Here is a 25036-nt window from a genome sequence, read left to right on the forward strand (position 1 = left end):
GCGTTGACCTATCCAATTGACAGTATACATTCCTAATAATTAACAAGAAGCGAGGTTGCCTCATTTCATTAATCTAAATGGAGCCCCCTCAAAGATGATATAGTAGGCGGCTCTTGGGTTGACTGTCGCTTTATCCATCAGCCACCACATTAATAAAGTTAATCGACTAGTGATGATCAAGACATAATAATCATGGTTTTGCCTAAAAGGTTTGAGTTGTTTACTTCATAACAACTCGACTCTATTCCCATAAGGCTACTTAAGCAATAGCTAATTCAATTATGGTTGACTCATATTGGTTTATCATTAAGTTCTATCACTATAGAGTCAATATACTCGATGGTAAATAATCTAATTATCAATTATATTTAAAAGAATAGTTTAATCCTTACATAAAACGAGCGTTAGTTATATCTATGCAGATGTAATATTGTTTTTAAAAAAGTGGATAAAAAAAAACATTATACCAATGCTTTCAATTTTTTTATTATTATTATTATTTATTTATTTATTTATTTATTTATTTATTTATAAAATGAAAGTTGATGATGTCGCTATACGTGATTTTATAAATGTGATTAGTTAAAACATAATGTAATGATAAAAGTACATAAAATTATGAGAGATTAATGATTCTGTTTAATGAAAAATCTTTTGAAATTTAAAAATAAAAGTACTAAAATATATTGATATTTTTAGAAAAATAAAAACAAATGTTCCTCGTGTTTTAAAATTTATCTAAACTTTATGAACTATATCTAAAAATGTAAGAAGGACTTTTTTTCTTTTTCATTTTTTTTTTTTTTTGTGGGAATTTTCAAAACCTTGCTTCTTTGTAACGAAAAAACGACGCCGTTTTATCCCTGCCGCGAAATCCACAAAGAGTGAATGTAAACGTCGTCGTTTTATATCCCCACAGCAGGCGAGCGAGAGGGAGAAAGAGAACGCATCGTGTATAAAGCCCTCTGCGGCCGAGTTTCAGAAGAGTGGTCTCTGGTGTGGTGCATCGTCTTCTTACAAATATCAGTCGTGAAGATGACTGAAGTAGCGAGCTCAGTGATCCACGAAGTGCTAGGGCGGAGAGCTCTGGATGTGGATCAGCCAATCATCGACTACATCGTCAACGTCCTTGCCGATGATGACTTCGATTTCGGCTTCCAAGGCGAAGGCGCCATCGACGCCATCGGAGAACTCCTCGTTGACTCCGGATGCGTCTCCGATGACGCTGAATGCCGCTCTGTACGTTCTTTTTCTTCGTTTCGTTTTTTTTTTTCCGCTTTTAATCTATTGGACTCTCGTAAATTATCATCGCTTAATTTCGAATTTTTTTAGTTTCTAGGGTTTCGGTTGTGCGGTCGATTTATGTTGTTCGAAATTGAATACACGTGTTGTTTGGAATGTGAAAGAACAAAATACTTCTATTCAGATGATGCTGGAAGAACTATTTTCATTGATTTTTTATTTTTTATTTATTTTTGAGACCAAAATAGTCACAAGTGTAATTAGGATATAGGCGAGAGGTGAACTTTATTCAGAAAATTTTAAATCGAATGCGCTGAATTGCAGCTATTTGTGGATGCTGGCCATGTCAGTTTCGGTTCTGAATATTCATTGGTTATATGTTTTTCTTTCACATTTGTTTGTCCATGTTCCAAGAAGATGTTTTAATTGGAGCTACTTGTAGACTCCTGTAAAGCATTGCATAATTTCATTTTTATTTTTTAATTTTCTAGGGTTTTTGTTGCAATCCATTTCTGTTTCTTGAAATTGAATACTCTGTTGCTTTGCTGATAAAGTCAGAGGAACCAAAATTTTGAATGTAAACATATGTATTACTTGTAATTGGAGAGAATAAAAGGCTATATTTAAATGATTCTGGTAGGGCTACTTGATTGATTTGATTTTATATTGAAAAGCAAAATAGATGGAAGTGTAATTAGGATATTTGTTGGGGGGCAGGTTGTAGAATTGACCAAGCTGAATTGGAGCTATTTGTTGATTCTTCCACTTTGTTTCTCTGTCTATGTTTTGAGCAAAATGTAACTAGAATTTCAAAATTCCCCTTTCTGAGATGTTGGTTGGGCTGATGAATTTGCAGTTGGCTAGTCCCTGTTTCTGTTCCATGAAAGTGGGTTTCTTGTTTGGTTGCTGAGAGAACTGATAAAAAGGAAAGGGAAGACAATTAAATGATCATTTAAAACAAGCCAAATATCTTTATTTAGGCTCAGTTGAGTGTAGGTTAATTTTTCCTCATATTGTAAGATTAAAAAATTTATTTCTTCTCCATCCCTTTATTTTCTCAGCAACCAACAGAACAGAATTTAAATGTTTACTACAGTTCTCATGTGTATTCCATTAATGAAGTTTTTTCTTTTTCCTTCATGAATCTTATTGTCTGTGAGACTTTATGGCAGGTTTGCAGCATACTATGTGAAAAATTTGGAAAGCATGGATTGGTTAAGCCAAAACCTGCTGTGCGAAGCCTTGCAGCGCCCTTGAGAATGTTTGATGGAATGGATGAAGAGGAAGTTCCAAAGAAGAAACCTGAGGTGACTGATGGTCCAATTCTAACTGAGCGTGACCGAGCAAAGCTTGAAAGGAGAAAGAGAAAGGATGAGCGCCAAAGAGAGGTAAACCCCAGTAACATATTGACCATACTACTAGATTATGGTCACATTTAAGTGGGATCTTTTTCATTATGTTGTTCAAGACCTAGGGACTGTGTTATATTGTTATCATTTTTATTCTCATTTTTCTTATTATACAGCAACAATACCAAATGCATTTAGCTGAGATGGAAGCTGCTAAAGCGGGAATGCCTGTTGTGTGTGTAAACCATGACAACAGTAGTGGACCAGCTATCAAGGATATCCATTTGGAGAACTTCAATATTTCCATAGGTGGTCGCGATCTCATTGTAGATGGTTCAGTCACACTCTCTTTTGGAAGGCACTATGGTGAGTTTGATTTTTTATTTCTATTACTGTTATCGTTCAGTGTTATTAGCTCATAGCTGATGTCATGGAAGGTGTTTTGGTTTGAACACTTCTTCAAAGAGCATGTGAACTTCTTTTTTGCACAATTTAAGGAAAATAATTTGGAATGCTACCTTTCCTTTTCAAATATCTAAGGCTGATGCTTCAAAGAATGAAATTGATGCTAAGCAAACACTTTGAAGTTTGTCCTTTGTTTGAGGATGCATGATTAAGAATTTAAACACCTTAAATGTGTTTGAGGTGTTTAGACCTTTTGAAATTTTATTTCGCATTGCACATTTCCTTGGCTGATTTTGAATGGTTTGATGGCTATGGCTTGCAACTAATTTCTTGAACTTCTTTGATGTTATTAATGTCTATCCAATCATAATAGTAATAATAATTTGGATTTGGTTTTTTGATGTATTACTGCCATATACTTTTGTATACAGGCCTTGTAGGAAGAAATGGTACTGGCAAAACAACTTTCCTTAGGTACATGGCTATGCATGCTATTGATGGTATTCCTAAGAACTGCCAGATATTACATGTGGAGCAAGAAGTGGTTGGTGATGACATATCAGCCTTGCAATGTGTTCTTAACACTGATATTGAAAGAACCCAACTTTTGGAAGAAGAAGCTCACCTACTTGCGCAACAGGTTGAGTACATGCTGTTCCATCTAAGTCAAGAATTATGGTTCTCTCTGTACTTAGCTGTCTATTTTTTCCTTTTTATGGTTGGATTTAGTGCTTATATGCTATTTTGTTGGACCTACTGAGAATATTGTGATTTTCCTGAAGCGAGAATTGGAGTTTGAAGGTGCAACTGGAAAGAGTGAAGGGGAACTGAATGGGGATATTGACAAAGATGTTGTTGGAAAAAGGCTTGAAGAGATATACAAAAGGCTTGAGTTCATTGATGCATACTCCGCTGAGTCGCGTGCAGGTTCCATTCTTGCGGTCAGTTCACATATCTTTTGTGTTGTTGATCACTTGAAAGTGCCTGCTTGATTTGATCTTCAAATACGCTAGGAAACTTGTTGCAATATTAAAACCGTCTGAAGTTAATAGAATTTTAAATAACCAGATAGTAAAATTTCTGTCCTGTGATCCTAATCCTTCACCTTGCTGGAGTGGATTAGATTTGGTTATGCTACCTTGAATTGAGGTTGGGAACTTAAATGTCTCATTGTCATCGCACCAATTTCTCTCTTAGTAACACCTTAATTATTGTAAGGAATATTCTCCCCATGAAAGGCTCTAAACATAATGTTTTGCATGTCTGCAGATGAACCATGCCATTAAAGTACTATTAGGTTGCTGGGTGCATTGGGACCATGTGCTTACTTCCTTGACAGTGCATACTTTTTATATGCTTCTTCCAAATGGACTTATCTTACCCAATTTTTCTAGATGCATTATTAATCCTTTGTCATTACTGGTTTCTTTCTTCAATGAATTTTATCTTACCAATGAAGAAATTTCCAGGGTCTCAGTTTCTCTCCAGAAATGCAGCATAAAGCAACAAAAACCTTTTCTGGAGGATGGCGAATGCGAATTGCTCTTGCCCGTGCACTGTTTATAGAGCCTGATTTATTACTACTTGATGAACCCACGGTACATCATGATTAATAGAACTCCTTCAGAGTATATCTATAGTACTTAGCAGAATTGGATAAAACTTGCATTTTTTATTTTTATTTTTTTGCAGAACCATCTTGACCTTCATGCTGTTTTATGGCTGGAGACTTACCTGGTGAAATGGCCAAAAACAGTTATAGTTGTTTCTCATGCTAGAGAATTCTTGAACACGGTAACATATTCACCTTCCTTGATATTCTTAGTTGAAGATAAAAGTATTATTGATTAGATTGTTTTTCTCAAAATTTGCCACAACATTCTTTGAGAAGTTTTTCATTAACTTTTCTTTTTCCAGGTGGTCACTGATATTCTGCATTTACATGGGCAAAAATTGAACTCTTACAAGGGGGATTATGATACATTTGAGAGGACACGAGAGGAACAGCTCAAGAATCAACAGAAAGCATTTGAGTCAAATGAACGGGCTAGATCCCATATGCAGGTTTTCTTCGTTGCACCTTACTATATAATGATGCTGTAGCATTTCTATTGGTGTTTTAGTGGCATGTTCCTTGATTGGATTAAGTTTATGTTACTAATTTCCATATTACCATTTTTGTGCGCCTTTCCACATTGTTTTATATCTGTCAGGTAGTTTTGTATTTAAGGGACATCTTAGCCATGGTTATCGTTGAATAGTTGGCTCTCTATTTCTGTTTCTGCATATTTCCTTTTATGTAAAATGTTGCAATTTGATGCTGTGCATTATTTATTTGTTGTTTTTTTCATTTCCATTTTGGGTATGGAAGCTGCTTGGAGTTATCATCTCCTCCCAAGCTTTGTAGTTTTGTGATCTAACCAGTTCTTAATGTTTTGCTAATCCACATTCAGACAGTCTCCATATTTTCAAGTGCTAGTTGATTTCTTGAGAGGGGCATTTGTGTTTAAGATACTTAACTGAACAATGGTATTCCAGTCAGCCTTTTCTATGATTACCAACCTTCATCCTGGTTTTCATGTTTATATATAATGCTGTGGTCAATTTTCCAGTTGAGAATAATTAAATGTTTTGCACTTTTTGAATTGGACTTTAAGATCATGAGTTATTCATATAATCACAGATAACACAATCTTTCATAGGTAGGTGCACATGTCAAATTGGAATTGATGTTACATTCTCAACTATGTCATATTCTTTTCAATAGTTCAGACTTTTGGCAGTGGCATTGAAATATTTTTGTGCCTGCTTAAGTGGCAACAGATTGCTATAAATATCTGTGTTATTCTCTCTAAAAGGATCAGAACTTTCTTCCTTATGCATCATTGGGAGATGGATTAATAAATGATTAAGAAGGATGTGAGAGTCATCCTTCCCAAACATGTGTAGATTTATCATATTCATTAGAAAAACATGGTAGCCTATATAATGCATGTAACTATGTAAGTACCTCTGCTGTTGTACATGTCCATGACCTTACATAATTGGAGAAGTTTTACTCAGCATATTCCTTTATTTCCTCTATGATCTCGACTTGCAAATTTTTCTTTGATTTTGCAGTCTTTCATCGATAAGTTCCGATACAATGCCAAGCGGGCAGCTCTTGTACAGTCAAGAATCAAGGTGCTTATAATTCTCTTAAATAGGCTTCTATAATTATTTCAGATCCAGCTTCGATACTTGATATTTTTGGGTTCATTGTGCATGCATTTTTCAGTTTGAGATGTTTCCCTTGACTGGATTGACTTTCATCTATCTTAAATTTTCCGTTGTGTATGAATTTTTTAGATTGGTTAAGATGTACTAATTTCATAATGTTGTTTCAATCTTGTTGTTTCTAATAATGCTTAATATATCATCATAAAAATAATTTGACTGCAATTCTCTTTTCCTTGTGTCCATCTGCAGGCATTGGATCGGTTGGGTCATGTGGATGAGGTTATTAATGATCCTGAGTATGTAATTGCTTCCTAATGTGTCTGTGTGCACCTTGGGTGTGCATATGGTTATATTTCAATCTTGTTCTGTGGTTGCTTTTATTTTTTTTAGCCCAGACCAAACCAAACTAGTTATTACCTGATTTTGCTTCTATTACCTCCTTTCCCCCCTTTTTGGTAGATCTTGTTTTCATTTTTCCTTTAATTGACTTTTTTTATTTAACTTTTGTGTCTTGGTGATTTGCAGCTACAAATTTGAGTTTCCAACTCCAGACGACAGACCAGGCCTCCCTATAATTAGTTTCAGGTTAAGTTTCATGGTTTTCTAACTGGAGTTTTTAGTGTTACTTTTCTGTTTATTTTTAGTCCCCTCCATTTTCTTGCCTTTGGGCAAGTCAATGGCATCAATCTATTTGAGTCTTTGGATTTACAACCCCCATCTTGAAGAAATAGAATGTTTATTTTATTCCTTAACTAAGCTGGATGCTAATTGTAATGTGTTGATGTTTCTTAAATGTGACTGCAGTGATGCATCATTTGGTTATCCTGGGGGCCCCTTATTATTTAAGAATTTGAATTTTGGGATAGATCTAGACAGCCGCATTGCAAGTAAGAATTGTTTTTTGAATCTCAAATTTCCATTTATAGAATAACACCATTAGATGCTGGATGCTTATGTCTCAAGTCTCAATACTGCACTTTCCCTACTTGTTTGTCATCGATGTATCTCCTGCAATGTTATCTTGTCATTCATCGTGCATTAGTACACTCATTGTACATGTCAAAAAAGCAAAGTACATTCATTAATTCTTTTGTTTTCCTGTTGGAACGTGAAAATTATGGACATGCCATCTCCAGGATTCTGTTTTTGATGTCTCACCTTTTAGTGGAAGAAGATGTAATTTGAGCATATAACGATGATGTGAAGATCAGTGTCTTTTAGCATTTTATTAGGCATGATACTGCATTTATTTGGTTTTATTGTTTTTCCCTATCTTATTTTTCCAAATCTGGATCTCCAAATTGTTTTGCAGTGGTTGGGCCAAATGGCATTGGTAAATCAACTATACTCAAATTGATTGCAGGGGAACTTCAACCAAGCTCTGGAACGGTATTCCGTTCAGCCAAGGTATCTTTTATTTACTTCTTTTTTTATGGATTCCCACTATTGGATAATAATTTTAACATTGATGAGCAGTTCTTCTACATCATGTTGCAAGATTCATTTTTGCACTTGGATGGTTATTCAATGATGAAAACTGCACTCCCTCTTTTTTGGTAGTAGAGAATATTTGATAAAATTATTACAGCTTTGTCTACCAAGTTACATTATTCTAGTGTAATTTCATGTTGTTTCTGATTTTTATGACTATCTTCTGGTGCTCATCTTCACTCATCTTGGTAAGGTTCCTCATATTTCTACATGATTTTCTGTCACTCTTGTTGCCTCTGTGTTAATATATTTAATCTTTTCCTGTTGAAGCTTTGATTAATAATTATTATTTCTTGCTTTAGCCTCCAAATCCTCCCAAGCTATTGTTCTTTCCTGTGAGGATACAGCCTAATGATTAATTTTCAGCCACTTCCAACTCAAAGTTAGGCCATCTTTTTGTTACTTTCTTGGTTCCATCTCATAGTGCCATGTGCTATGCAATTGTATTAGATCCTGCTCCCCTTTTTCTTAGATTTTTTATGGTATTTCGACACTATGCTTGCAGCATTTGCACTTGTGTCTCTCTTCTTTTTTTTAGGTTGGATTTTTGTTTTTTGAGTACAGGTTGTGAGTAGGTTCCCACTTGATGCTTAACTCATTCCTCCTATAAATCATACCTTTCTTATTCTATGTACTGCATAATAATGTTAGGCCTAAGTTTTCAATTTTAATCCCATCTTTTTCTAACTTCAGTGACATTTATTGTATCCTCTTTGTTCAGAAGGGAATATTCCACAACTAAAAATGGCTATAGACTACATTCAACTAATTGCAAAATTGGTTAGGATCACTGGTTCTTGCACACGTTAATCTAATTGACATGAGTACTGTTCTCTCTGCAGGTTCGCATTGCTGTGTTCAGTCAACACCATGTTGATGGCCTAGACCTATCTTCAAATCCCCTTTTGTATATGATGCGCTGCTACCCAGTGAGTTCTAATGTTACTAAATACATTTTCCTTTTATTCCTTAAGACGATTTCTTTTTCCTTTTTTTTTCTTGTGTGTGTGTGTGCTTGCAAGCATTGCCACAGAGCTATGCTGAAAGTTCCTGCTGGAAGTTGGACCTTAATGGTTGTTGGGGGTGTCACAGAGATATTCCCAGAAATGGAGCATAATGTGATTACATTATGAATGCACATATGATAATATACATACTTGCAATACAGCCATGCATTCTGTGCTATAATTTTATGAAGCAGTAGAATCAAGAATGGATTGAGATCGATTATTGCTTAAGGCCTCAGCCCACTCTTTAGGTTGCATTGGGATTATTCAGGACATTTGAGCCCTAGTATAAAGTTTCCAGTCCAAGTCCATTCTCTTTGCTTCTATTCTCTGTTTTTTATGGGTTATCCTCTTCTATTTTTGGAATATCTTTTGCCCGAATGTTATCACATGAGTGAATCACTGATGTGAAATTGGCTTCTTGCAGGGGGTGCCAGAACAGAAGCTCCGAGCTCATTTAGGTTCATTTGGTGTAACAGGAAATCTTGCTCTTCAGCCCATGTACACTTTATCTGGTATTTTCCTTCATCTTCATGTACATTAGATGCTCAAGTAGCTATTTTATTTCTGTCTGGAACTTGGGTTTGACTTGGACCTCAATATGGCCTGTGTACAGGATTGATTTAGTCCAAGAGAAAACTAAATCTAAGTTTGGAATTTAAGCTTGAAGGCTTTGTCACATCAATCTCTATATTAACCTGTTGGCATAAAATCATTTTCTCAGGTGTATTTATGAATTGTTCTATATGATGTATCAGGTGGTCAGAAAAGCAGAGTTGCATTTGCAAAAATAACTTTCAAAAAACCTCACATCATACTTCTTGATGAACCATCAAATCATCTTGTAAGTCTCCATTCCTTTTTTCATCTGTTGCTTCTTAGTTGGTAATAATCCAGAATGTTTGGGGGTGCCAGTGATGAATGGTGGATCTCACTTGAAGCTGGTCATTTGTTTCTCATTCACCTCATATTATGCAAATATGTTTTATAAGGGAGCATACCAACCTCACAATCACAATGGCACATGCTCATCCAGAAACATCAAATGAAACAGAGACATACATTTTGTATAGGGAAATATAGATCAAAAAAAGGTCCTAGAAATGCTTTATTCTCAAGAATAATACTCTCTTTGACAATGGATTCTATAACCTTCCAAAGACAAAGAACATGGTTTCCTAATCCCCTGATTTTGTTTCCGTCAAGCCAATGGAGCCTTGGTAATGAATTGTAGTTCTCATGTTTGGAGAACACGATAAATTTATCACAACCCACAATACTTATGACATTGAAATGTAGGATTTGGATGCTGTGGAGGCACTGATTCAAGGCCTTGTTCTGTTCCAAGGAGGCGTACTCATGGTATTCAACCTTTTTTCTTCATGATTCCTATTCGCAACCGTGTATGTCAAAGACAATGAGTCAATGACAATAAACTATCAGCATTCCCTTCCTTGATAGATGTTTCTATATTTTCTCAGGATTAATTCTATATGCATATGTTTTTCTAATTGCAGGTCAGTCACGATGAGCATTTGATATCTGGAAGTGTAGAGGAGCTGTGGGTGGTTTCCGAAGGAAAGGTTTCCCCTTTCCATGGGACGTTCCACGATTACAAGAAGATACTTCAGTCATCGTAGTATATGTTCCGGGATTCATTTTTCCTTTTGGGTGAAGCGGTGCCCCTTAGAAACTTTTGCCGGAATTCCAAAACCATGTGAGTCATCACAGTACACAAGCAAATACCGGAGCTTGCGCTGGTGATTAAACGGGAATACATATTCTTTTCAAATGTTCTTCAGAAAAATTAGGTGACCTGCCCTTTTAGGAATGTGTATCTCCACCACACTGCATGATTACGTTCGCATCTTGTTTTTCCAATTCATAGGTGGGGCTTCTTTTTATTTGTTTGGCCCTAGGCCCTTTGTGGGGCGTTCTTGAATTTGTCAATTCTCGCCTTTTTATTAGGTGGACGCACCGAATACAGCTGTTATTTTGGTTTAATTTCTTGAATGGTTTGAGGGTTGGAGGGACGGATGATGAATAAGGATGACTTAAGCATGTAATCTTTTGGGTGGATAGAAGAATAGACGCAGGAGGACTGGCTGCAGGCAAGCCGAGGCTTCTTCAAAATGTTGAGGACTGGGAAAATGAGTACCTACTCTTTAAAAGTAAAAAATTGAGGTAAAGGAAATATTGACAGGTGTTGGGCGTGTTAGGTAACTGAAAAACTGATTTTGAGAATAGTTTTTGAAAACCGTTTTCTGATGCTTTTAATTGAATAAAAGTCTGTTTGAAAATTTAAAATATTTTTAATATGTTTTTAATATTTTTAATTTTGTCTATTGTTTTAGTTTTAATTATTATACATATTTGTATAGTTATTTTTTAAAACAACTTTTAAATAACACATGAAAACAACATAAATAATTAACTAAAATATGTTTAATGAAAATATCATATTTTTATTTTTATTTTTTAAATATATTTTTCTATGTTTTTCTTACGAAGTATGAAACCGTTTTGAAAAATAGTTGTCAAACCAGCCTATTAATTTCACTCACCTTAGGATATGGTTTTTATCTATATTGATTTAAAATTTTATTTGATATCTCCTTTATTCTAATTAAGGAGTTAGAAAATAAAAATAAAAATAAAAAAATATTTTATAAAATTTCAAACCATGAAAATTATATATATTTAATCAAAACTTTAAAGAAGTTTGAAATTAATTTGATTGAAAATGCAGCAAAATATAGGATTATTTGATTTAAAGGAAATAAAATGGTTGTATATTTAAAAGAATAATTTTTATTTTTATTTTAAAACATGAAATAAGATCTGAGGAGATTATTTTTTCATCATGTTCTTCCAAACCTTGAGGCCATCCTCTTTAGGTGTAAGATAAGGGGAAAAGGCCGTAAAGATGAGATAATTCACAGGGAAAAGGCCGTAAAGATAAGATAACTCCCAGGAACGTTTCAAAGCATGGGGAATTGGGAAGATGAATAACCACCTTTAGGTGTAAGATAAGGGAAAAGGCCGTAAAGATAAGATAACAATCCTCTTTAGGTGTAAGATAAGGGAAAAGGCCGCAAGGATAAGATAAAAAGCCGTAAGTCATGCGCATCCGGGGAATCGAACCCCGGTCAGTACCGTGGGAGGGTACTATGATACCACTACACTAGATGCGCTTGATGTCGGCGATGCCTGGCAAGATATTTTTGTTCAAATAAGGAGGACTTCAAACGACCGCCTCACGTGGGCACCTAGCCGCAGCGAACCGAAGCCGCTGGCCGTGTGTAAGTATGCACTCAATACACGACGTCGTTTTAGGATCTATGTTCACAAAAGTCAAAACTCAAACGTCATTGTTCACCATTGAACTGAACTGCATCCTAATTATTACCAAAAACATCATTACTCATTGATCTAGACTTTACACATGATTAAACAAACATTCACTGTAATAATCATATAATAATTTAACATTTCCTTCTCCATAGTACATAGTTTGAAATCTAAACTTTTTCTCAGTATATATTGTGTACAGTATCATAGTTTAATGCTAAGTCCTAAATGAGCAAAACGGACTTTAGATTTTTTCTGATCAATCTGCGCTGCACTCAGAAAACTCAAAACACATGAAGTTGCTATTCGCAGTCTTCCTAATCTGCACGCTCCTTCCAACAAATTAGCATGAGTATGCAGCGTCGAATTATATACAACCTGGCTCTCTTCTCTTTCAAATGACCACCCTTTGGCACCCGAAAAACATTTCCTCGCCTTTTCTTAGAAGAAGCCGCAGCAGCGAATTCCGTGGACTCCCCACCTTTCTTCTCCTCCGCCTTCCCCTCCATGTGTGTTGCCTCCACTTTTGCTTCCTGGATTCTCTATATATATAGAAAGGAGTTGGGATTTGGGAGTTACTACTTGCTAGGGAGTGATGTTTTGTTTCGGTTATGTTTGGGATGATGAGTAAAGTAAGGGTGGAATTGGAGTGAAGACTGGTCTTTGCTGGGGTGTTAGGGTCCGGGGTTTTAGGTTGGTTGTCTCCTGGAAACCAAACCCCCATGAGTCATCTGCTTCCAAGATTTATTGCCAAAAGGACAAAACACCATTCTCAGCCGTTGATTTTCTGTTTTGTTGTTTTTGAAAAACAGAGAAGAGCACCCCACATTTCCCCCCTTGGAGCAGCTTTTTCCCATAATAAAATTCCATTCCAACATATTAATAGATGGCAAAAACATGTCTGATGATGGTAGGACATCACCTTCTCTTCCCATGAAGGAAGTGTTTTTATCCTTTGTAACATACTTTTCTTTTGTTCGACAGGAAGAATAATTCTGTGGGAAATGCCCATCGGCCCCGCCCCCCAAATGTATTTCCATAATCTCGACCATTGCATCAAGATTCAAGACACAGAAACCACACTCAAAAAGTACAAAAATAATAAAGACTTTTTCTTTTTATAATGTCACGATTTGTAATCCACCGTCACTTATCCAATAGAGTCTTGAAATTTAGTAAAGTGAAAAGACCCAAATAATGCTTTATATTTGAAATTTGTGGAGAAAATCGACTTTTTTTTTTCTTTTTTTTTTTTTTGTTGGTACCTAAAAATTGAAATCTTGGAATGGTGTCGTTATCGAATGGAAGGCTCAAGGCACGGCTGTATATCGAGACACACGATTTAGGGGTGTGTCGGCGGTGGCATTAGGCATATTTGTCTAAGCTCCGTCTCTAGTCTCCATGCCACTTTATCAATTGGAGAGTTCTTTCCCCTTTCTTATTTTGGAGAATAATTCTAAATTTTATATATATATACTTAATATAAAAACTTGGGGGGTAAGGTCTCATTAGTGACCTTTAATAATCAATCATTTATACATGTGTATAATTAAATTATACTGAAAAATATTAAGGTGTTATTCATTGCACTTTTCATGTCAGTCATTATGTGTAATGAAATTTAAGTTATTAAATAAGAGTACAAATAAATTACACAATGATACATATGAATGGTATTAGGGTATTAAACCTCGAAACTTGAGTTATATTCGTGATATCATTTGATTAATATGTCTTTTTATTAGGGGTGTAACTTGGATAGATTTACCCGATCCACCCTAATATTTGGATGGGTTGAAGCAACTTGAGCTAAGCTTTCACAACCTAAGCTTAATTTTGGTTGGGTTCGGATCAAAGTTCGAATAACCCGAGTTTAACCTGAACTCAATTTAATATTTTTATAAAATCTATAATGTTTATTATCCTATATGATGATATTCATTTTATTTAAAAAAAAAAACAAATTATAATTATATTATATATTTTTTTCATTTAAAACAACATATAAGTTTATTTTATTTTTATATCATACACTTTTTTTTATTTTTTTTAAAAATATATAAAGTTTATTTTCATTTTTTATTATTATCCCAAACTTTTGTATTATTTATTATTTATTATTTAAATTTTAGTCTATATATATATAATTAAAAGCCACTATTTATGGATTTTGAATCATGTAATCCAATCAATTTGATCAAGCCAAGTGTAATCCAATTAATCCGAATTTAATCTATTGATTTGAACTTAATTCTATCAACTTAAGTTCAACCTGACCAAGTTTATAAAAATGAAGTTGGGTTGAACTTGAGTTGAGTACCTCGAGTCAAATTGATTATTTCTTAATTTGAATTGAACTTGAATTAGTTAACAACTTAACCAACTTATCCAAATTGTAAACCTACTTAGTATAGAACGTGTTGTAATTATAATATAGGAGAAGTTGAACTATCCAAAGATAATAATAAAAAAAATAAAAGGTTTAAATTATTTTTCAAATATTTAAAGAGTTTATTTTTTTTTTCACCAAAATTAGAAATTCAAGGTTTATTTAAATACAATTTTTATTTTTAAAAATATAAAATTGTATATGAAAAAGTTAGAAACTCTTAGTTTTATCTTTTATATAATATATAAGAATTTTTAGAGGCATTAGTTTTAAAAAAATTAATTACAAAATAATGGTATTTAAAAACTTTGTATATCTTAAATTTAATTTTTTTTAAAAGTACTTTTTAAGAATATAAGTTATTTATATTTAGTAAATAGAAACCATTGCTATTTTTTTATTTTTTTATTTTAAAAAATAGAAAATAAATTCAAATTTAGATATTAATTTGAATTTATTTTTGAATGATATATAATAATTTAATAAAAATTCACCTTCTTGATTTGAAATTTTATCAATTAATTTCCTTGTTTGAGCGAGGAAATGTGAGTTAAAACAACAAATGCGAGTTAAAACCCTAACCCTAATATTTGAGGAAGGGAAGTTTGATGTTAGAAGCAAATTCTTCCTCCAATAGTAATAGGCCACGTAGCTTATCAGAATTTATATATATATAAAATAATTATATAAGTCGTTTACACTTTCCCACGCTTCGTCTTCAATCAGAAGTTGGGTTAGGGTTAGGGTTAGGGTTTTGTTTCAATTTCAGATGCTCCTGTGACGATACCCGTTATATCGAGTGCTTATGTCGTTCCAATTTCTGAAATATTTTCAATTGTGTGGAACTGAAGAGACATCTGAGGAGCTCATCTCATAATCCCTCTTCTTCTTCTTCATTTATTTTTTTTTTTTAACGTTATCACAGTGTGCCACTGCTCGAAAACGTTTGAAAACGTTTCTGAGTTGCTTGATTTGATTCTCTAAATTTCACCTCGGTCTTCCTTTGAAATGCTGTTTCAGGGAGGTTTTCTGCCATGAAGCAACATTTTGATTTCTCTTTTCTTTGGAGTTTTTCTCTTTAGATTGATTGCGATCATCCTCAGTCTCTTCTGCTTTTCGAAAGAAAAAAATCTGATTTTTTTTTCAGAGTCAGGAAAATCCTTCCAGAATGCTTTCCATTGGTGCTGGTGGTGATTTTCTGAGTGGATAAACCATGGGAAAAGCTTGAGATTTATACTGTTGGATGGATCATTTACCAAAAATCAGTTTCTGAAAGCAGGTTGTTTCCAAAACAAAATATAGTTTTGAGAACTAAAAACTGAAAAAACAGATTTTTCTCGAGCTTGAGATGGGAGGGATCATTTGCCTTAATGATTTTTTGGGAACATGAGAATGCCATTCCACTTCGAACGCGTCATTCCTCGGTTCCTATAAATTGAGGGATGGGAAGACTATTGTTTGACTTTCAATATTCAAGCAATCCTGATTTGACACGTATTTGCAACTTTCTTTAGGGGGTAATTTGGTCTAGGTCGTACCACCAGACGTGTGGAATAAATTCTAAACCTGAGCCCCCGTCCCATACGATAATTTGATAATTTCGTTAAGGTCGTAAATTCTAAACCTAAGCCCCCGTCGCACACGCTACTTCGCGTACATCTGGGTGCACGTGCAAGTGTGCAACAGCAACCAGAATGTGCCACGTTCCAAACCCAGAGCTATAAATTTTCCCTTCGTTCGTCCCATTCCGGAGAGAATTTTGGAGTCTCAGTCGCTTTGAGCCTTACGAAAGGGTGAGTCCTGTCCTAAAATCTTATAATCCTCTGTTTGGATGCTGAGAAATCTTAGGAAAATGAGTAGGAAATGAGAATTTGCCATCCTTACAAAAGCTGTATGGTTAAGATTCGATGCTTTCTTATCTTTTATTTTTCTCACTGATTCTGAACAGCCAAACAGACTGAATTTGAAGCATTTTGTGATTTTACTATAATTTTGACTGAGATATGAGTATGATTTAAATGCAGATAGAGAGAGTCGAGATGAGGCTGTTGAAAGTGGCCACATGCAACCTAAATCAATGGGCGATGGATTTTGATGGTAATTTGAAGAACATTAAGGAGTCTATTTGTAGGGCTAAGGAGGCTGGGGCAGTGATTAGACTTGGTCCTGAGCTCGAGGTTACGGGCTATGGTTGCGAGGACCATTTCCTGGAACTGGACACCATTACTCATGCGTGAGTTTTGAAAATTTGAAATTTTTATGGCCTTTTCTTTTGATTTTTTTTAGATTCTTTAATAGCATAGTCCAGAAGTTGAAATTGAAATTGGTTTCTTCTTTTGTTTTTTTTTTTTTTTTGGATTATTTAATTGCATGGCCCAAACAGAAAATGCAAAATGGAGAGAAATGCTAACCTAATGGTGGCCTATGTATAAATATGCATTGGCAATTAGTTTGTGGATTTTTTTTGTATCAATTATTTCAGCTACTTTTGTATTTGACAATGCAGTTTTCCTATCTTGTTCATGCATCTCATGTGACAAGTGGCACTATTTAATTTGGTCAACTCTTGAACTTTTGAGAGCTTGTGTAACAAATCACTCATTTTCATTTGCCAATTATGCTACTTTACATGTATCTGCTATTCAATGCGATCTTTATTTGCTTTAAGTTAGCCAATTTTGAACTCACGACAATTTGTGAGTGGCCTAGCCATCAAGGTGCCCAGTTGGTTGAGGCGAATGCTGGGATGTGTGGTAAGGCCCACCGTCCTGGGTCTAAGTCTTGCCGCTTGAATGCCCTGAATTAATTTGGTGCTGGTTGTTATGGACACAGTAGTCACCAGCTTGAGGTTTGGGTCCCATGGGGAGTCCAAAGGGCTCTACCATGGAACGTTCCTCAGTTATAAAAAATATATGGCAATTTGTGAGTGGCCTAGAATTTGCCTTAATAGAAATCCAATTTCCAATATATTTTAATTTTTCTTTTAGAAAACTCCCCTATAACTCAACTTATCTGAGGATATGAAATAGCAGTTTCATTGGTTATTTTACCTGTGCTCTTGAAAGTCACATGTAGCACTTGCACAGGTCCCATCTCTGTACTACTTCTACCAAATGAGGGCACTTTATGGTTTCAAAGAACAGCTGCTTTCCACTTTATGTTGGTGGTTATTGTGATGTCCAAATACAACACCATCGACTCGTGGGCGTTTAAATTATGTAAAATACAAGAGACTTGTTAAGTTTTGATGGGATATCCAAATAGTATTATCTTTACAAGAGCTGAGATTGAAAATGCTTCTTATTAAAGATCTAAGAATCCAGATAGTGACAATATTTTATCTTCCATGAATAACACTTTGGGTAATTCTCTTGCAGATGGGAATGTTTAAAAGAGATTTTAGTTGGTGATTGGACTGATGGCATATTCTGCAGCATTGGTATGCCTGTCATCAAAGAATCGGCACGTTACAACTGTCAAGTTTTATGTTTAAACAGAAAAATTGTCATGATACGCCCAAAGATGTGGCTTGCAAACAATGGCAATTACAGGGAACTCCGATGGTTCACAACATGGAAGCAAAAAGACCAGCTTGAGGACTTTCAGCTTCCTAGTGAAATTGCTGAGGCTTTGTCACAGAAATCAGTACCTTTTGGCTATGGATACGTTCGGTTCTTAGACACGTAATCAACAACATTTCTAGTTCTTTTTCCTGTTAGTTTAATTCATTTCTATAATGATTTTATATTACCTGTTGCTGTTAGACTCAAGTCACTCAACTAAAAGAAAATTGCAGTATTGCAAGTAAATGGGACAGAAAGTTTCATTCCTGGAACCTTCCTTTTTTAAATCACATATGAGTAGTCTTATAAGCATAAACATTAGTTTAATTGGGATTCTACAAATGTGACGATGCTGTTAGTGCTCACATATCAAAATTTGATATTGTGTAATGCTTTTATCAGAGTGTTTTTATTTTTCCCATTGTAGGGTGTTCAATATATGCGTACTCTGTATTCATGGAAAGATAGCTTTCATTCCCCCAAGTTATCATATTTACTTACCCCATGTGCATAAGAGGTTTCTCACAACAGGTCTTGTCATTATAACATCCATAGAGTGCACATGTATGGGTTTTGCCTGGGGTTACTAAGCTCATGTGCATATCATGATAACATTAAAAATATACATCATTATATTTTCTAGGTATTGAAAGTTTGGGGATTTGTCACTTTTGGCTTTTTGGTGAACTGCTAATTTTTCAGAGCTGTTGCCGTTGAAACATGTGAAGAGCTTTTTACTGCTATGGCCCCTCATGCTGAGCTTCAATTGAATGGTGTTGAAGTGTTTATGAATGCCAGTGGAAGCCACCACCAACTGCGAAAGCTTGATCTTCGAGTTCAAGCTTTTATTGGTGCTACTCATACTATTGGAGGGGTTTACATGTACAGTAATCAGCAAGGATGTGATGGTGGTCGGCTTTATTATGGTAATAACATGCTTTTAGTTGACTAATGTTTGTTGACTTGTATGTTTCCAGCTCTCCATTTTACTAGCCTAATACGTTATAGGTTTTGTTTAATCTATTTCTTTTTAAAGAAGTTTTTTGTTTGTTAAATGAGCCCATATTTTATGTGGAGAAAGTGTTGTTATAATGTGGTTAATAGTGTATTTGGTGCAGATGGATGTTCTTGCATTGTTGTCAATGGAAATCTGGTTGCTCAAGGCTCACAATTTTCTTTGAAGGATGTTGAGGTTGTAGTTGCACAAGTAGATTTAGATGCGGTAAGATATAATTCTGCATACTGAACATTGTGTGTGTCCTTTTTCTTCTTTTTTGGGTTTATGAGCTCGAAGATTTTTTTCCCTCCCCTGCTGATGCTACTGCAGTATATTTGCTTTTGACTTTACTGAAGCATCTAAATACTTTAGATGTCTTTAAGCTTTCAAGTTTTTCTTTTTCCTCCCTCACTGATGCTACTGCATACTGTCTTTGTTTCAAAGTTTGCTGAAGCTTCCAAATAGCTTATACATCTTGTTCTTCCTTTTTATTGAATTTTGTTTTTTCCAACTACCTTTATTGTGAAAATTTCCTCCAGGTGTGACAAGAAAATAATTATGTTAATCATGTTTGCTTTTGGTCTGTAATTTGTTTTCAAATCTTACTTCTTTCCCTGGCTTGTTTGATGTTGTCTTTTCATGATCCTGCAGTGTGCTGTTAGTTTTCATTTTAATCTATATATTAGGCCTCCACTTTGGAATGCTAAATTTTATAGCATTAAACTTATGCCATATACAGGTAGATGGTCATCCTATTGTTTTCTTAACTATATATCATTGTTGTATTAGATTGCAACATATGTCAAGCAATGATTTTTGCTGCATTTAGAAACCTTTATATATATAACTCCAAAGGTCACCTAAAAATTTAGTAAATGGCAGTAGTTATTTCATATTTTCATTCTTTATTTGTGGTGAATGTGTACTTGTGAGTGTTAGTAGTGCTTTAATAAGTTTGCCCATACAAACAGCAGGGCAGGTATTCCAAAAGGGATTCTTTTATTTTATATTTTTCATGTTTTATTTTTATTCTTAACTCTTTTATCTTCTTTGCTTTGTTGCAGGTTGCTAGTTTTAGAGGATCTATAAGTAGTTTTCAGGAGCAAGCAAGTTCTTCCCGACCCAAAGTTTCATCAGTAGCAGTACCTGTCAGCCTTTGTCAGCCTTTTAACCTGAAAATGTCCCTTTCTGGCCCACTTAAGGTAAGTTCTTGGCTGGGTGAGGATTGTAGAAACCAGTATTTGATGGCAATAACAAACTCTTAATATCTACTTTCTGATTTCTTGGTGAAGCACCTGACTTTTTCCAGCTTGCAGATTAACAACTGCATCCCCTTGTGCCTTGAACATAATGAACGAATTATAAGCTGTGTCATCTTAGTAATATCTATTAGACAGTTGTCAACCTACCTTTCTAACTTAAACATGATATTTATCTTTAGGTTAAGTATCACTTACCTGAAGAGGAAATAGCCTTTGGACCCAGTTGCTGGCTATGGGACTATTTAAGAAGAAGTGGAGCTTCTGGTTTTTTGCTTCCTCTTTCTGGTGGTGCAGATAGCTCCTCTGTTGCTGCGATTGTTGGCTGCATGTGCCAGCTTGTTGTAAAAGGTTAGTTTTATGAAGGCTAACATATTGTTGCAGTGTTTCTGTTATTTATTCTGGTATAACTCTTTTTCCATTTAATCCAATACCTTAATTACTGTCATGCCTGCTTGCTGCAGCTTTTGATAAATAATAAGTTTTTAGCAAGATGGGTGGTTGGATTACTGTTTCCCTGTCTCTTGTGTACCAGCGGCAGGCATTTAAATCACTGAGCCACTAATGTGGTTTGTTGCTTAAAATGAATATGGTGGTTGTCAGCCATCCAATTCCATTGCCCATGATGTAATCCAAGAGTGTTCAAAAGGCTCACCCAATTAATCAGATGTCCATGGGCCACCCTCCACCAGCTAGGGTTAAACTTCCCTCCCTCTGCCTGTCTGGTTGATTGGAATAGTAAAGAGATCTATCACTCTATATTGTTCATAGCCTGAAAGTTTGGTTCTACTAAGCCTAATCTTTTGATTGGATAATTTTTTTCGGTAGGATCTTCTTATTGGGTTTCTTTGATCAGTGTTTATTTACTTGGTCTGAAAAATCTGCCTTGTTATTTATTCACCAAAATATACCTTGGGAAGGATATTTGGGCATCCGATCAGAGCATAGATGTCGGGATGTGGCCCTTGATAAAGCTGAATAAGAAAAAAAGGGTATTTATAAAGATGATACCAACTAGTTGGAATAAGAATTTGTAAAGATCTCAGGAAATCTTATGAATGCGAACCAAATGTCCTGGTATTATTCTGTGAATATAATCATTGTTTGGTGATGTATATGTGCATGCAGAAATTGCAGAGGGGGATGAACAAGTCAAAGCAGATGCAATTCGAATTGGACAGTATACTGACGGACAATTTCCCACTGACAGCAAAGAATTTGCAAAACGCATTTTTTACACTGTGTTCATGGGATCTGAGAATAGGTGGGTATATAACTCCCATATCCTCTTTCTGTAATTGTGTTACACTGACTCTCACATCTCCTGACAACAATGAAGATTGTAGCTTCTCATTTTAAAAGTTTGCTTCTGTGTTGGTCTGATGGTGAAGAGAATTTAATTATTGCAAAGTATAATCATATTGTATGAAATCTGGAGTTTCGTTTTTATATTTTCTTTTGAAATCAATTACATGTGTTGGATGCTGTACGAATTGTCGGTTTGCAATCAAGACCATTCAGGCTCTGGCCACTCCTTGTTTGGGTCAAGATTTTAAAATTCTGTGATTCCTTTTTCCTGAAAATTGAGTGTCGGGATTTTCTTTTCACTCATCTGAATTTTTAAAATTTCTTTTTTCCAATTAGAAGTTTTTTACCAGATAGCTATAATTTGACCAATCAATGAATCTCATAAGGATAAGACTAGTTAAGCTGGGCAATGGTGGTTGGTCAATGTAAATCATTGTGCATTTGTGCTGTTTAGAAGCCATATCCTGAAACATTTTGTAATAGGTCTTCGTCTTCAAGAAGGGAACTGGTGTTTGCTTTCTTATAACTGCTAGGTCAATGAAAAGGTTTTGAGATATTAACCAATTTACATTTGATAATTTCCAGATTGCACTGAAACTTTTTTAAGCAGTTCATTGACTTTCAATTTAAGAGGTTTTTCTTTTTTCAATTTCTAGTGCTTAAAAGCTCTAACAGTGTAAACTGGTCCACTAACAAGATCTGTTCCTTGCAGTTCTGAAGCCACAAGACAACGAGCAAAGGTTTTAGCAGAGGAGATTGGCTCATGGCATCTTGATATTTGCATAGATGGTGTCATTTCTGCCCTGCTCTCTTTGTTTCAAACTCTCACTGGAAAGAGACCACGCTATAAGGTAAAGAAGAGGGAAAATATTGTTGGGGCTTTCACATTATCAACCAGTACCAAGGTTGTCACTTTCCACTATTCATGATAATTTAGACCATCAATTAGATTGTTACATCTGATGGATCTATATTTTTTGAGGAAATATAACTTAACCTTTTGGTAGTCATTTTTTTTCTTGTGGCTAGTTAGGAGATTATGTTGCTGTATATCTGCCCCCACCAATGTGTTCATAGGCTTGTGTGCTTTACATTTTGACCAGCCAAATGAGATTTAACTGGGTTTAGTCCGTGTAAGTGTTTCAAATAATTTTGAATGATTGTTCAAGCTGGTTTTCCTTTCACAGGTAGATGGGGGATCAAACATTGAGAACTTAGGGTTGCAAAACATTCAAGCTCGAATCCGAATGGTGCTTGCCTTTATGTTAGCATCACTCATGCCTTGGGTTCATAACAAAGCAGGGTTTTACCTAGTTTTGGGTAGTGCCAACGTGGACGAAGCATTGCGTGGTTACCTGACAAAGGTAGTGTACAGTTCTCATATATGGTTATACTTAAATTTTGGGTTTACTGTTAGATCAGGTTTTCCAATTTTTGGAAAAAAAGAAGAAGCTACTTTTCTATATAAGCGACATTAACCATAATCCTTTTTAGTGGGCTCTCAAATGTTGTATTTAGTTCAATTTTTGTTAGTTCTGGCTCAGCCTATTCAGGGTCCAATATATGTAAACAAATGAGTTAGTCGTGGGCTTTTCCTCATTCTATATAATGTGGTGTAACCAATAGGTCAACTGTTTATTAGATTATTTCCTCACAAGGACTTACATTTGATCATTTTCTTCTAGTATGATTGCAGCTCAGCAGATATAAATCCAATAGGAGGTATCAGTAAGCAGGATCTTCGAGGATTTCTGCAATGGGCTGCAGTCCATCTTGGATACCCATCCTTAGCAGAAATTGAAGCAGCTCCACCCACTGCTGAGCTGGAGCCCATACGAGCCAACTACAGCCAGGTATCGTTTCACTGCTTCTATTCATGTCACACTTAGTAAACTCTCATCTCCAAATAGTGTGGAAAACACGTTCTCAAACCATGTCAATAACAATGGAGAATTTTCTGTTTCTGCACATTGCATGTCTATTCCAGTTGCTTATTCAAGTCTCTTTTTTCTTTCTGTTTCCTTTTCTTAGAATTCTGCGGCCTTTTATATTCATTTAAAATTTCAAATTGATGGCATTTTTTCTCTATAACTAGAGGTGAAGTCGTAGTTCTAGAGAAATGCAAGTGTAATGGTATTTTCCGTTTTAAACAGTTGGATGAAGTTGACATGGGAATGACATATGAGGAACTCTCAGTCTATGGAAGGTTGCGCAAGATTTTCCACTGTGGTCCTGTATCCATGTTCAAGGTCTGTTCAGAATTCCTTAGTAACATATCAGGAGTGACTATTATACACCATTTTTTGTCGTAAGTTTCTACGGGCAAAAAAAGAGTGAAACTCATGGCCTTTTTCCTTGTTTCAGAATCTCTGCTACAAATGGGGTGGAAGATTGACTCCATCTGAGGTGGCCGAGAAAGTGAAGCATTTCTTCAAGTACTATTCAATCAACCGACACAAAATGACTGTGTTAACACCAGCCTATCATGCTGAGGTATCTTTTCTTTTACTCCAAAGAGCTGCATTCCCCTAACTCAAAAATTTTCCCTGTTCCTCAAGACAAAAAGCTTATACCCTATTTGACTTCATGCAGAGTTATTCACCTGAAGACAATAGGTTTGATCTTCGCCAGTTCCTCTACAATGCAAGATGGCCATATCAGTTTCGCAAGATCGACCAACTCGTGAGTGAGCTTGATGCTGATGGAGTTACCATTAAGAAAGAGCTCGGTGGAGGTGGGATGGGAGTTGTGGCGGCAGGCTCAAGCGATCCAAAGGCCGGCCTCTAGTTCTCAAGAGTATAAGAACTGTGAGCTTGCAAGTTTTAGCTCAGCTGGAACGTTTTATTTATGCATTTTTCTTACATTTTTAGAGATAGACGACTAAAACACTCAGAAATATAACACCCGAAATTGAATTCATTCATCCGTGTTGTCCTTGGGCATTAATTTCTCAGCGGATGCGATGTGAACTTAAAAAACAGTTACACATTGATATAAGCCAGCTTGGGAAGGGATTTCCAAGCATTATTAGAACAAACCCATGTACGAATGATGATGTTGAATAATATTTGATTCCTCTTCATTTATGAAAATATTGATTGGAGTGAATTTTTAACTTAATTTTGTGCATCTGCTTTATTATTTTTTATTGTGTTATTCTTTTCCTTAGTAGTTCTTAGCCAGTTTCCTTCTTTGGCATCCCCTTCCCACATGGCTTGCACGAAGGATGCCAAGCTAAGGGATTCTGTTTCCCCTGTGCGCCATATGTATAAATTTTTTCTCTATGTGCTTGCTTCATGCGCTCCTCTGGCCGTTGTATATTACGGTAGCTTCACGGCTTCAATTAGTGTTTAATTTTTTGTTTGATGTGTTTATCATCGAGAAGCTGAATTTTGATTTCAAGGCTTGGAAACCACTTCCATTTTCTCAACAAAATTTTACCACTGACAAATTGAT

General features: G+C 35.3%; 2 protein-coding genes and 1 non-coding gene across 4 annotated transcripts; 2 read left to right on the forward strand and 1 right to left on the reverse strand.

The window, feature by feature from the left end:
• The first annotated feature begins 953 nt into the window (after positions 1-953).
• LOC117933449 (ABC transporter F family member 3) lies at positions 954-10774 on the forward strand. The gene is made up of 18 exons (XM_034854809.1): positions 954-1239; positions 2415-2630; positions 2768-2957; positions 3428-3636; positions 3779-3937; positions 4466-4594; positions 4689-4790; positions 4914-5060; positions 6117-6179; positions 6465-6511; positions 6741-6800; positions 7020-7102; positions 7528-7622; positions 8549-8635; positions 9141-9228; positions 9472-9557; positions 10013-10075; positions 10231-10774. Exons 1-18 carry the CDS (start codon positions 1036-1038, stop codon positions 10351-10353), a joined length of 2151 nt encoding a protein of 716 aa, XP_034710700.1. The 5' UTR covers positions 954-1035; the 3' UTR covers positions 10354-10774.
• Positions 10775-11836: 1062 nt separating this feature from the next.
• Positions 11837-11907, reverse strand: TRNAG-CCC. Its single transcript has one exon. It is a non-coding gene; the product is annotated as a tRNA-Gly (tRNA).
• Positions 11908-15185: 3278 nt separating this feature from the next.
• On the forward strand, positions 15186-24700 carry LOC117932746 (glutamine-dependent NAD(+) synthetase). 2 transcript variants are annotated; one of them, XM_034854041.1, is made up of 14 exons: positions 15186-16246; positions 16478-16686; positions 17831-18136; positions 18719-18942; positions 19135-19238; positions 20078-20215; positions 20455-20623; positions 21401-21536; positions 22293-22431; positions 22768-22944; positions 23266-23433; positions 23734-23829; positions 23945-24073; positions 24173-24700. In XM_034854041.1, exons 2-14 carry the CDS (start codon positions 16493-16495, stop codon positions 24365-24367), a joined length of 2175 nt encoding a protein of 724 aa, XP_034709932.1. In that variant the 5' UTR covers positions 15186-16246; positions 16478-16492; the 3' UTR covers positions 24368-24700. The 2 variants fall into 2 exon arrangements, with proteins under 2 accessions (XP_034709932.1, XP_034709942.1); XM_034854051.1 differs by lacking the exon at positions 15186-16246 and adding an exon at positions 16260-16344.
• The last annotated feature ends 336 nt before the right edge of the window (positions 24701-25036 follow it).

This window comes from Vitis riparia, chromosome 2, assembly GCF_004353265.1.
Source record: "Vitis riparia cultivar Riparia Gloire de Montpellier isolate 1030 chromosome 2, EGFV_Vit.rip_1.0, whole genome shotgun sequence".
Classification (NCBI taxonomy): domain Eukaryota; kingdom Viridiplantae; phylum Streptophyta; class Magnoliopsida; order Vitales; family Vitaceae; genus Vitis; species Vitis riparia.